The 14,002-nt window shown below is 32.9% G+C and overlaps 1 protein-coding gene across 3 annotated transcripts; it reads left to right on the forward strand.

The window, feature by feature from the left end:
• The first annotated feature begins 474 nt into the window (after positions 1 to 474).
• Rme-8 (receptor mediated endocytosis 8) lies at positions 475 to 12,324 on the forward strand. Of its 3 annotated transcripts, XM_089072507.1 has the most exons (19): positions 477 to 936; positions 1,538 to 1,802; positions 2,078 to 2,923; positions 3,290 to 3,335; positions 3,367 to 3,764; positions 4,111 to 4,521; positions 4,622 to 5,187; positions 5,490 to 6,402; positions 6,511 to 6,867; positions 6,976 to 7,167; positions 7,288 to 7,800; positions 7,898 to 8,476; positions 8,710 to 9,139; positions 9,236 to 9,518; positions 9,640 to 9,853; positions 9,956 to 10,141; positions 10,207 to 10,347; positions 10,426 to 10,666; positions 10,753 to 12,324. In XM_089072507.1, exons 1-19 carry the CDS (start codon positions 866 to 868, stop codon positions 10,866 to 10,868), a joined length of 6,768 nt encoding a protein of 2,255 aa, XP_088928633.1. In that variant the 5' UTR covers positions 477 to 865; the 3' UTR covers positions 10,869 to 12,324. The 3 variants fall into 3 exon arrangements, with proteins under 3 accessions (XP_088928632.1, XP_088928633.1, XP_088928631.1); XM_089072505.1 differs by lacking the exon at positions 3,290 to 3,335 and having other exon boundaries at positions 3,396 to 3,764; XM_089072506.1 differs by lacking the exons at positions 3,290 to 3,335; positions 10,426 to 10,666; positions 10,753 to 12,324 and having other exon boundaries at positions 475 to 936; positions 3,396 to 3,764; positions 9,956 to 10,055; positions 10,091 to 10,141; positions 10,207 to 10,296.
• The last annotated feature ends 1,678 nt before the right edge of the window (positions 12,325 to 14,002 follow it).

Genomic DNA, 14,002 nt, shown 5'->3' on the forward strand with positions numbered 1-14,002 from the left:
CATTATTATATTAATTAATTAACTTATCCTGATTTGATCTTTATTCATTTTGCCAAAAAGCTCTGATTATTCTGATTATTCACTGTGTGTGTGTGTGTGTGTGTGTGTGTGTGTGTGTGTGTTTCTTCCGCAAAAAAATTAGATTCAGCGTAACAATAATAGCGTAAACAGCATAAAGTAGGAATCTGATGTTCAAGTAAAAACGATATGATTGGTCAGCGCAAGTTACGCTACGCAAGTTATGCCGCATGTGACCCTTAGATTTGTGGCTCGAAGCGGGATTGAAATGAGCGCAATTTGTCGCATTTCCATCGACTCAAATCTGGTTCTACGTATGTATTAAGAGCGAATTAAGCATCGATGGAAACTAGACCATTGATTGGAGTTTAAACTCAACTCAAATTTTAAATCATGTTGGAGGAAACGGATATTAAGGAAGTTACTTCTAGAGACTTGCGCAGTATCGACCAGTATCGACATCTAGAAACAGCTGTTCGTTATCACCCCTAACGCCCCCAAATATTGTCAATCGTCATGGCTGCTTCCAGGTTGACGAAGCTGTCGAAGATGACATTTGTTAGATAAAAGAAATTAACGAGCGTGTACACAACTATCACTTATTTGAATTAATATCAGCAGCAAGGGATTATATGTTAAAGAGAGAGAGAGAGAGAGAGAGAGAGAGAGAGAGAGAGAGAGTTTGTACTTTTTCTCTTACATCTGTACTTTACATAATTATGGTCGTGTAATTTTATAACTCGTGTGCGCGAATGTTCTATATCTTTCATTTTGTGCAAGTAGTGCTCATCGGTTTAATTAAATATATATTCGAACCGATACAATTGCGTCCATAAGAAATGAAACAATGATGCCGATAAAGGACAATCAAGATGTAGCATGCTTTTTAGTTACCAAGCATTCCACATGGAAAGGGAAGTAAGTATTTTTCCTTTCTGTAAGATATCCTGTTACATATATGTACTTCGTTATATATGATTAAGCCATTTCTTTGCGATTGTATTTAAACACATTGTATAAGCAAAATTAATATATATAATATATGAAGCAAGTTTTTTTTTCAATTTTATTGAGATCACTATATATATATATATATATATATATATATATGTAGAATTTTTTATATAAAAATCATCCCTATGTAATGTTCAACAATTTATGAAAAATTTACATATAAAAACATATGCAATTGTTTATTTAATAAATAATAATCTTGATATCTTAAAATATTCAATTTTAAAAGTAATATTTTTATTGTTTACGGTTATATTACATTAGATAATATTGTATATCTCTTTGAAATACTGAAACTGGTTGCATTCATACAGAAAAAAGTTTGTGTACTGATAATAAGATTCTTTTGTAGGATTGATTTATATATTTAAATTCAGTAAGGATAGTATATTTAGATTATATATTTAGATTCAATAAGGAACTAATGACAAAAATCAACCATTAAAGAAACATAGAATATAGTCAATGTTATCTTTATATCTAAATCTAAGTAATCGCTTTTTAGATACAAGCGTATCTTTTCCATTGGCTCTATGGGAATAACAACATACAATCCTGGTACTTTAGAAGTGACAAATAAATGGGAATATTCTGACTTTATAAATGTACAGCCGATAAATAGAAATCAGTTGGGTTCTCATGAGTTTACTATAACTGTACGTAAGGAACGGAAAAATGAGACCATGAAGTTTAGTTCCGAACATAGATCCCATTTATTGACAGAAGCGCTTAAATATAGAAATTATGTTGAAAAATCTAAAGAAATTTTGGTAAGTTTATGCATATATTTTTGTAGCATTTTTTTTCCTCTTTTTCCCTTTCTCTGTATACATACTGTGTACATATTTAATAGTATAAACTTTTTGCAATAAACACTATTTTTATAGATATATTTTAAAACTCCTTATTCTACTTATGTCTACATATTTATATGCGCGCGCGCGCGCGTGCGTGCGTGCGTGCGTGCGTGTGTGTGTGTGTGTGTGTGTGTGTGTGTGTGTGTGTGTGTGTGTGAAGATAAATAAGAAAATATTTATCTTCATAGAGATATCCAGCTTATAAACATCACTGGTCTGATACCAAATTACCTGTTGTATTGGAAATAACATCGTACAGTCTCGATCAATTAGATCCTGCGACAAACATGGTATTAGCCAGTTATTGTTATAAAGATTTTGAAGGACTGCTAACGATGAAAGATTATCCCAATGGATTTGTTATTGTATGCGGTGGATTTGGACGCTTACATCTCTTCGCTTCTATGCATATGGAAGAGATAAAAAAGAAATTACAAGAAGCTGCATTAAATAATTTGGGCATTAATATAAAAATGTTAAAGGAACCTATAAGACTCGATGACTTTATTGCTCAAAGACTAGGAAAATTTAGCGGTGACGAGCATATAACGAGCGTATCGGAATTTACTGTTCATAAACTGTCTTCTAGGCATTTGGATCCTCAAAGAAGAACGCTTTGTCTCTCAGACACTTGTCTGTTGGAGAGAGATCCTCAAACGTATAACATTTGTACTCTTAGACCATTGTCGGACATTTTTACTTTGATTCGTGATAATGATAATCCTCAATTATTCACTATACAATATCTTAATGGTCAAATGCGCAGTTATATCGCAACAAATAGAGATTCCTTATTAGCATCCTTACTAGATGGTGTAAGAGCATCGGGTAACAGAGATGTTCACGTAAAGATGTATCCAATTGCCAGAGGTAAAAGACTTGGACCTTTCAATCTATCCGTTGACGAAGAAGTCGAAACGACGCATGTTAAGTTTCTTCAGCAACCGCCTGGAGGACGTACATTTGCTGAAATTTTGGAGAGATTTAACGCAAATGTATCATACAGCGGACTTAATTATTCCATCACGCAAGATGTAAGCTGAAGTAACTCTTTCTTTTCTTCTATTCTTTACTTTCTTCTTCCCTCTCCCTTTTCCTTCCTCTCCAGAACAACATTATATTCTAAGAGATATAAATATGTAACTTAACCATTATATTTTGATATATATATGAATTTATACAGTACATTGAAGCGATTAAAATATATCAAGTTTAAAATATCTTTGAAACTTTATAATGAAAACTACACAGACATTTTTGTTTGTCTTTGTTTTGTCATTTGTCTGTCCTTGTCTTGTGAGATCCCTGTATGTATATTGATTATAAAGTTTCAAATAGAAATTAAATACGTTAAACAGTAAAGACATAAAGGGACATGAGGCATTTTCTGTCTTATCTAGGAAGTTGTACTGCTTAAATGGACTGTAACAGCATTAACACTCCAAGTACCATCCATTAATACTCCAAGCATTAATACTCCATCGTATCACGAATGATTACTTACAGGGAATTTTTACTGAAAATAAAGACAAAATTATTCTCGGAGCTTTGAACAATTTGATCAGCAAAGATCTTGAAACGAATAGCGAGATTGAAGCACAATTTCATGCACTACGAAGATTGATAGCTAACAAGATTGGCTTTGCTGCATTTACAACGCATCCTGGTTTTAGAGAAGCCGTTGGTACAAAAGTCGTAAAGGCTTTGAAAAGACAAAATTGTGGTGTAACGCAAGCTGCTATAGATTGTATCTGTGCTCTAATGCAACCGATGCATGACGATTGCGATTTAAGACAAGAACAATTGAACAAGAGTAGCTTGCTTAGCAGTAATAAATTTTTAGAAAGTTTACTTGAAATGTGGATTAATCATATTGTAAGTATTTTAAGTTGTTATAATTATCACTTGTAAGATCAGATCGCTCTAAAAATCTATTTTAAAACTCATCTTTGTAATTGCGTTTGTTCTGCTTTTGTATGTGCGTGCATATATGTGTATTTATTTTTTTTTTTTTATTCTGAAGTCTTATGAGATATCTTGACAAATCTATAAAAAGTTGTCTTCTTAATTGAAAAACATACGTTAAATTTTTACAGTCCTTTGGCAATGTTCAAAGATACTCTGTAAAATATATATATAATATGTAATGATGTAGCGATGGAGATGTTTCACTATTGCGATGCATTGAAATTTTTCTTGTTTTTTTTTTTTAACATTACAGAATCATGGTACAGGTGCACTGGTGGTCTCTGCTATGCTCGATCTTTTAACATTTGCCTTGTGCGTGCCATACAGTGAGACTACCGATGGCAAGCATTTTGATAATCTTTTAGAAATGGTTGCCACAAGAGGTAGATCTTTGTTCAAGTTATTTCAACATCCTTCACTGGCTGTGGTCAAAGGTGCTGGACTAATAATGCGAGCAATTATTGAGGAAGGTGCACCAGAAGTAGCAGCAAAAATGCAAGAGCTAGCACTTGCAGAAGGAGCTCTACCGAGACATTTATTGAACAGTTTGTTTACGATCGGTAGCGATGGCAGATTATTAACACATCGACAATTGTGTCGACACTTAGTAGGTTTATGGGTTACGGGACATCCTACGGCTATGGGATTATTGAAACGAATTATGGTGAGTCCTCGATATATATCTCTGTCAAGATAGATTTGCTCTTTGAAAATGTACTTATTGCTACTATGGATAACGTGGAATTGCTGCAATTTATTTGTAGCCGGTAGGCCTGTTGAATTATTTGGATTCTGATGAAAAGATACCAGACACATTCTTAGAGGAAGAGAGACTGAACAATCGTGACAATTTGAAGATAGCCATAGATCATGCATCAAGAAATAAGAAAAGCCCACAATGGATAGCTATTGAACGTCAGATGCGAGTGGTCGAGAAGCATGTAGAAAATGCTTTGCAACACTGGGGTGCTCGTATCGGTATAGAACGGAGAGAAAAGATTAAAGAGCGTCCGATAGTGTTAAGAAAACGTAGAGAACGAATTAAATCCGAAGCAAATTGGAAATTGTTCTATTATAAATTTAATCAAGATCACGCACTGCCAAATTTGATTTGGAATCATAAGACGAGAGAAGAGTTGAGAATAGCTTTGGAAAATGAGATACGTGCATTTAGTTCGGATAAAGATTTGGCTGGTGGAACTTTGATCGCGTGGAATCATAGAGAATTTGAGGTGCAATATCAATGTCTTTCGGATGAAGTCAAAATTGGAGATTATTACTTGAGACTTTTATTAGAAAAGGATAGTCCGGACAATCCTATAAGAAAATCGTAAGTATATGTATCGACAACTTCGCTATTCGCATATATTCAACAATTAGAAACGTATCGCGCGATAGAACTTTATCTGATTTTGTCTCAAGAATTTATAATCGTGTACATAGTAGATATATGTGTTCCAAACTAAAAAAGAAACATTTACAAGATTTACGTGATTGTAAGTAGCGAAAAACTAAAAAAAAAGAGAAATTGTGCGACTCTTTCGTTACAAATTATATTCTATAATTGCTCGCATTAATTTATTTGGTGCACTTTAGACACTTTATGTAATGAAGTTTTATTTTTAATTACAGATACGAATTTTTTAATGATTTATACCATAGATTTTTATTGACTGCGAAAATTGAAATGAAGTGCCTTTGCCTGCAAGCAATGACGATAGTATATGGTCGATATTACGAAGATATTGGCCCATTCTCGGATACAAAATACATCCTGGGAATGCTGGAGCGTTGCGCGGATAGAACAGAACGTGATAGACTAGTCATGTTTATAAATAAACTCATATTGCACAGGCGAAATGTTAAAGATATAATGGATCAAAATGGTGTGCGAACTTTAGTCGATTTATTGACATTGGCACATCTACATACTTCTCGAGCTGTCGTTCCGACGCAGACCAATGTGATAGAAGCAGGGCCACAGCAAGAACGAATGGAAAAAGAATGGTACTATAATAACGGAGATCAACGTGAAGGTCCGATAAGTCTAAAAGACCTGAAAGATTTATACGGCTCGAGTCATGTGACTTACAAAACAAAAGTTTGGGCCCAAGGGTTAGATGGGTGGAAAACGATCTCACAAGTGCCACAATTAAAGTGGAGTCTTGTCGCAAAAGGAACTCCCGTGATAAACGAAAGTGAATTGGCCAATTTAATTTTGAATATTTTAATCAAGATGTGCGAGTATTTTCCAAGTAGAGATGCCGATGATGCGGTAATCAGGCCTTTGCCACGTGTGAAGCGATTGCTGTCTGATCTTCAGTACCTGCCACATATTGTACAGCTTCTGCTAACATTCGATCCCATTCTAGTTGAAAGAGTTGCTACATTGTTATGTGAAGTGATGCGAGATAATGCGGATGTATCCAAAATTTATCTTACTGGTGTGTTTTATTTTATCTTAATGTACACTGGTTCTAACGTCTTGCCAATTGCGAGATTCTTACAGCTTACGCACACAAAACAAGCCTTTAGGAACGATGATGTGAGTTTATAAATCTGTTTTCATAATAAAGATTCATAATAAAGATTGTAATTCAGTTACGATAAAGAAATATCTATAATTTGCATGTATTTTATTTACATTCTTTAGAGCACTTCTTCAGATATTATGCAACGAAGCATTCTCGGTCAATTATTGCCTGATGCAATGGTGAGTTATTTAGAGAACCACGGAGCAGAGAAATTCGCGCAAATATTTCTTGGAGATTACGATACGCCAGAAGCGATTTGGAACGCAGAAATGCGACGAATGCTTATTGAGAAAATTGCTGCGCACATTGCAGATTTTACTCCCAAGTTGCGAAGTCATACCATGGCCAGGTATCAATATATCGCTATACCTGCTATAAGATATCCACAATTGGAAAACGAATTGTTCTGCCAAATATTCTATCTCAGACATCTTTGCGATACTGTTAAATTTCCGCAGTGGCCTATCCCAGAACCTGTAAGTGCAAGCGAGTTGACTTGAGCCTTCTCGATATATCTCGTGTATATCTTGTGTATATCTTGTACATAATATTTTACGTAACAGTAATATGTAATATTGAATTAGGTGCAATTGTTGAAAGATGTATTGGATGCATGGAAGAGAGAGATAGAGAAAAAGCCACCTCTGATGACTGTGGATGAAGCTTATAAGCAACTTGGCTTACCAAGTGGAAAACAGCATGATGGAGCGATCGTCAGGAAATCATTTTATAAATTAGCTCAAATGTATCATCCTGATAAAAATCCTGAAGGCCGGGTAAGTCTGCGTTTGAATTTGTTAATCTCTCTTTACGAATCAAGCGTAAGCGTGTCTACATATACATGCGCGTGTATATGTATACGCATACACATGCATGTAAAATGATAATGATTTTAGGATAAGTTCGAAGCTGTCAGTCAGGCATACGAATTTCTGTGTAGCCGCAGTTGTTGGTCAACGACTGGCCCTAATCCTGACAACATTGTTTTGATTCTGAGGACTCAAAGCATTCTTTTTCATAGATATACGGAAGAACTTGGACCTTACAAGTACGCTGGTTATCCTCAGTTAATCAAAACAATCAAGCTAGAAACAGATGACGAACGATTATTTTCAAAGTCTGCTCCGTTATTAGCAGCTGCCAGTGAACTCGCGTACCACACTGTGCACTGTTCGGCTTTAAATACCGAAGAATTGCGAAGGGAGGGTGGTTTAGACGTATTGCTAGAAGCATATACACGATGTGTGTCCGTCTTGAGCAGATCAAGTAAATCCACTGACGTAGCGGTACAAGTTTGTATGCATATCACTAGATGTTTCGCTGTTGCCGGATCATTTCGAAGTTGCAGAGATAAGATTATCGAATTGCCGCAACTTGTAAGAGACCTTTGTAGGATACTGCATTTTAAGGTATCTACAAGATTATTTTATAACTTAAGAATAGAATTCTTTCTTTTTAATTTGCTGTCTTTTTCTCAAGTTTTATTTTTCTTTATCCTCCTTGCAGCATTTAACAAGATTGTGTGCGGTTGCCACAGAATGTATTTCATCTTTGGCTACGGATAGCATATTGCAAATGCAACTGTTACAATCTGGTGCTTTATGGGATTTGTTGCTCTTCATGTTCAACTATGATTATACCTTAGAAGAAGGTGGTGTAGAAAGAAATCAGGACGAAAATCGTCAAGAAGTAGCCAACAACTTGGCTAAATTGGCAGTTCGTGCTTGTGCTAGATTAGGTGGTTATATGAAAGGCGAGAACGAGACACCCGTTAATCCAGTCACAGTCGCCGCTTTGGAATGTTTGTTAACACCCTATTTGGCGCGTCAGCTTATTAAAGACAAACCCGAAGAGATTTTAAAGATATTAAATTCTAATTGTTCAAATCCATATTTAATCTGGGACAATGGCACTAGGGCGGAATTAAATGAATATTTAGAACTGAAACGGCAAGAGAGATTAAATAATAGCGACAATTTTGAACATGATTTTAGTGATTTCAAGTACACCGCTCATGCTAACGAATTGATAATCGGCGAAATATTCGTGAAGATATACAATGAACAACCAGCGTATCCAATTGAGGTACGTTTCTCTCTATATTAGAAGATAAAATTATGTGTGTAAAATAGCTTAAGGTAATCATGCACACACCCACATACACACGCGCGCACGCGTGTATATATATATATATGTGTATATATATATATATATATATATATATATATATATATATACACATATGTATGTATAAAAAATATATTATATAATAAATCATGATAAAAGTAATCTGAGAGTAAGAGAGAGTTAACTTTCAGAATCCGAAAAGTTTTACGATAAATTTGCTTGAATTTCTGTCACTATCTTCGGAGTACTTAACATCCTTGGGAAATGTCGCTTCGGTTAAGAAGGACCACGAAAAATTGGAACACGTTGTTATGGCGCTTAAAGCTTTGAACAACGTTATCAAAAATAATCCTGGGATTGAATTACAGTGCATGGGGCACTTTAAATTGTTGTTTGGACTTCTGAATTGTAATAATTTTAAATTAATACAGAAGAGTGCTTTAGAAGTAATTAGTAATGTTACCAAGAATCAGGAATGCGTTGATGATATTGCCGCGAATGAAGTTGTAGTGCATTTGTTGTTATGTTTGCACAGTCTGAAAGAATATCAGCTTCTTGTATTAGAAACTTTGTACGCACTGATGAGTTCGACTAAAATTGTGAAAGATGCATTAGCAAAAGGTTTGTAAGCGATACAATCATGTCAATATAAGGAATATCGATATGAATTTGTAAGATTTGTCTCATATATAGCATACTGACAATGAATTCTTTCAGGAGCTGTTGTGTATATTCTTGATCTTTTTTGTAATTCGAGTAATATTCAGACAAGAGAAGCAGCAGCTGAATTACTCGCGAAAATGTCGTCCGACAAATTAGCTGGACCAAAAGTCAAACTTGATTTATCAAAATTTTTACCAAGATTATTCAGCGAAGCTATTCGCGATGCACCTAAGCAGTGTGTACATATGTTTGAAACGCAGCACGAAAATCCCGAGTTGATATGGGATGATGATGCAAAAGTTAGAGTAGCGAGGATTATCGCAGAATTAAAAGACGAGTAAGCTTTATAAATTGATTTATATTGATTTGTTACGTACCGTTTCTTGTTTCATCTATTTTTTTTCTTTTTTCTTTGACAGTTACGTTGATGTTGAATTAATTATATCTTATCCTTTCAGATATCATGCATTACAGAGACGAAATCCTAATGCCATATTAAAATTACCTGATACTCAAAATAATATTGATATCGCGACAAATGAACCTATCGTAGGAGGGGTGTACCTTAGATTATTTATAGCTAGTCCTGCTTGGGCGCTTAGGAAACCAAAGGAATTCTTAAGTGAGCTGATGGACACGACATTAACGTTAATGTCCAAGGAAAAGACTGATGTAAATATCAAGTTATATAAGAATACATAAAAATATTTATTATATTGCATTTACGCGTGTGAGTTTTCGTATTTTGTGTATTTTCGATGTCTTTCTTTCTAGACGGATATGTTAGAATTAACAACGCAGGCTCTTGTGTGTTTACTTCAAGCACAACCTACTTTGGCGGACCAAGTACCATCCTTGGGTCACATACCACGACTCTGTCGACAGATGGCTGTTCAGAACAGTCAGCCATCTGTCTATAAGACAGCTATATTAATTTTGCATCAATTGGCTACTAGTGAAGTGAGTAAATTTTTGCTTGTGTATGACTTGTAATTACATTTTTAATTCATTCGATACTTGCATAGATATGTATCTCGTCTATATGTCAAACGGAATGCATAAGTCCACTGAAACATGCAATGCAATCGAGAAGAGACATGATTGCGATAGCATGCGAAACATTGAATAGATTATTTTCGACAAATGAAGATAGACTTGTCAAGCAAGTATGTGTAAAGAGAATCTGTGTAATTCAAGTTTATGGTGTAACCCGTAAAAATATCGATGTATCTGTATTATTGTAGGCATTGGACGCTGAAATGGTACCATATCTCTTGAATATATTGGAAGGACGGTTAGATATTCTCGAAAATCCTGCCACGACTAAAGCACAAATAGTAAAAGCTTTAAAAGCCATGACAAAAAGTTTACTTCTTGGTGAAAAAGTTAATGCCATTTTGGAAAAATCAAGTGTATGGGCGGAATATAAAGATCAGCGGCACGATCTGTTCATTTCTAACAATATTAGTTCTGGTTATCTTACAGGTATAATATATGTGAATTCCTAACGCATATAACCGAATATTTGTTTTTGCCAATTAAATTTTGATTAAAATTTTGATTGTTATTAGCTGGAACACCTGTATCTGCTGGCTATCTGACAGCAGGGCCAAGTACAACTTTAACCACGGGCCCACCACCAGTAGACAAAGAAGATAATTTAATTAATAGAAATGATAGCATCTGATGTAGATAACATTGTAAGTGATGCAAAAGGCAGTAAGAACATTAATACTGAGAGATTTCTATCGGTAGATAATACCAATAATAGAGACTACATTGTCTGTGATTTTTGGCTTCTTAAAGAAAGAAATTTATTAAATATATTATTTTTGCTGTATAATCTTTATGTTAGAGAATTATAAGACATAATATTTTGTTCTTTGATTACATTTATATATGAGTAATAACATAGTTATAAACTTGTCAGTTTTTAAGGCAACACACACACACACACACTCTCTCTCTCTCTCTCTCTCTCTCTCTCTCTCTCTCTCTCTCTCTCTCTCTCGCGCGCGCGCGCACACACACACACACACACACACACACACATGTACATACGTCTTTATTATCAAACAGATTGACAAATTTTTATCTTATATTCAACGGCGTGAGATTTTGTTATGTTTCTGATAAACGAATTTACATTTATAAATTCATCTGTAAGATATTTAACAAATAAGAATGAAGACCGACAGTATTGCCTAATACATTCAAAGTTGATCTTTTTTCTTTATCAAAAACTCTGAGTGAAAGAATAATTATCAGCTGATTAAGCTTGGCTTTAAATAATACAAGTTGTTTCCTTTTCTAATATTTTTTTGCATTTACTTTCGTAACTCTGATATTACATTCTTATCCGTGACCGAATATTATATTTTTAAACTTACGCGCTAATTATAAATTTGTATTTTAATTACGCGCTAATTATAAATTTGTATTTTTATTAAGGAATTAATACTATGAAGAATAATACATCTTAATCAATTTTTATGTTCTTAGAAACATTTGTGTATGACATGGAACATAAGATATTTTTAAGGAGATTAACCATGAGTTCACTCAAATGTAAAAAAATTCCTGAAAACTATGTGTAAGATTTATAATAAACAATATATAGGTATAAGTCGAGTACACGTTAACAAATTACAACGAGAAACATGGCTATTTTCGGCAAGCAGGATCTTGGTTGCTAGATTTTTCTAAATAAAATAAATTCAAACAGTCATATTATCAACTAGGCGCCACTATAATCTGCCACAAATTTAGCAACCAAGATCCTACTTGCCGAAAATAGCCATGTTTCTCGTTGTAGTTTGTTATTTATGTAATTGCAGTAAAATCAAAAAAAAAATTATCCAACAGAAATTCATATGTAATAACGCGACAACTTTTCTGTGATAGCATATTGATTGTAATGAAGAAACACGAGATACCGATAAATTCCAAATCTTGTCACTGAAAAATTTTCAATGCTAATGTTCCAATTAGAAATATAAAATGTATTTAATTGTATAAAACTCGAAATATCTTTGTTTTGCAAAGTGATAAAATTAAAATTAAAGAATTGGAAAATCCTATTTATACGCAATACGTAAGTCATGAAATTTTTATTATCGGAATAAAAGATTTGATTAATTGAAGATATATTTATATTTTTACTTACAAATTGTGTGTGTGTGTGTGTGTGTGTGTGTGTGTGTGTGTGTGTGTGTGTGTGTGTGTGTGTGTGTGTGTGTGTGTGTGTGTGTGTGTGTGTGTGTGTGTGTGTGTGTGTGTGTGTGTGTGTGGTATGTGTGAGATTATATGATTGAATTATGATAGTTACCAAGTATAACAAAAAAATATCTTCTTATATTTAAAAATATATCTTCTCAAGAAAAAAATATTAATTATATATATATATATATATATATATATATATATATATATATATATTATATATATTTTTTTTTTCTTGAGAAGATATATTATTTTTAAATATAAGAAGATATTTTTTTGTTATATTTGGTAACTATCGCAATTTAATCATATCTTAATCATATCTAGATTTTTGATAGGTTTGACTATTTGTTATTTGAAAGATATATAATCTTTTTATTTTGACTAGACAAACGCGCGCTATTTATTTTTTTCAACACAAGAGCAAAAATTAATATAATACTATTATACTACTATTATACTATAATATTTTTAACTTCTTGATACACAATTGTCGAAACGATCCTCTGTGAGATCAATACGATGACAGCTATTCACGAAGTTAGCGCAGCGAGAGAACCAATCAGCATCACGGAAAAGCGGCAACAATAATTTCGAGAGATGCGAGTATCGATATCATGTCTTTTTTTAGAAAGGACTAGCACGCAGCGCGCGCTACGCGCGCGCCTTTTATTTATCTCCATTTTTATTTATTATTTCACGGTTCGTATGATTGCTGTACTCTATTTCATCGCAAAACATTTCTTAAATATTCATACACTTTTATCGTATATAATTTTATTATACTTTTACCGTATATACTTTTATTTCTATCCTCAACTTACTTTTTTCTATCTTCCTTTCTCTTTATAAGATTTGATATATCTTTCAATTTTATAAAAATTACAAGATGATAAAAATGAAAAATAAAATATATGATGAGAAACAATAAAAAAGAAAGGATGAGAGTATGTTATTACCCATAAATAACACTAATCTTTTCATATTTAAATAACTTTTTCCCTAGCAATATTCTTCTCTTTTTTTTTAAATCCTCGATTAATAATATTATATCATTTGCATATATAAAGACTGCTATTTTCTTTCTTAATTTTACTCTTCCTCATCTTTATCAATAATATGCTATTATTTTTAACAGATTTGCAATGTAACAGGCCAAGGACAGAACTATATTTTTCAAACTTAATAAATAATTAATAATTTATATCTAATGATATATCTATGCTATATCAATTAAAATGCTATATCAATTAAAAATTTTCAAGAAATTTATTGCGAAAAATTCCACATGAGAAATACTTCCGATTAAAATATATCCTTTTTTTCGTTCTACACGAACATTGATGCCGGTAACATCCTGCCGGTACAATACAAAGAAAGAAAAAAGATGAAGTTTTACATATATTTTGTATATAAAGCGTAGCATTTGAACAAAAAAAAAGAATATAATATAATATAATATTAATATAATACAACATATAATAATAATAATAATAATAATAATATATAATATAATATTAATATAATATTTGTAGCGATAAAAAAAAACACAGGATACTGGAAGTTTATTTTATTATGTTTATTTGTATTAAAAAATTT

The sequence above is a fragment of the Pogonomyrmex barbatus genome, unplaced genomic scaffold, assembly GCF_055798465.1.
Source record: "Pogonomyrmex barbatus isolate J1 unplaced genomic scaffold, ASM5579846v1 scaffold13, whole genome shotgun sequence".
Taxonomy (NCBI): Eukaryota; Metazoa; Arthropoda; class Insecta; order Hymenoptera; family Formicidae; genus Pogonomyrmex; species Pogonomyrmex barbatus.

Excerpts from the sequence above, each read along its gene's own strand:
- Rme-8 (XM_089072507.1), top strand. The coding sequence starts at position 866 with ATGATGCCGATAAAGGACAATCAAGATGTAGCATGCTTTTTAGTTACC. Across the intron at positions 2,924-3,289 it reads ATTATTCCATCACGCAAGAT|GAAGTTGTACTGCTTAAATG; the intron begins GTAAGCTGAAGT and ends TGTCTTATCTAG. Across the intron at positions 10,348-10,425 it reads AAGATAGACTTGTCAAGCAA|GCATTGGACGCTGAAATGGT; the intron begins GTATGTGTAAAG and ends GTATTATTGTAG.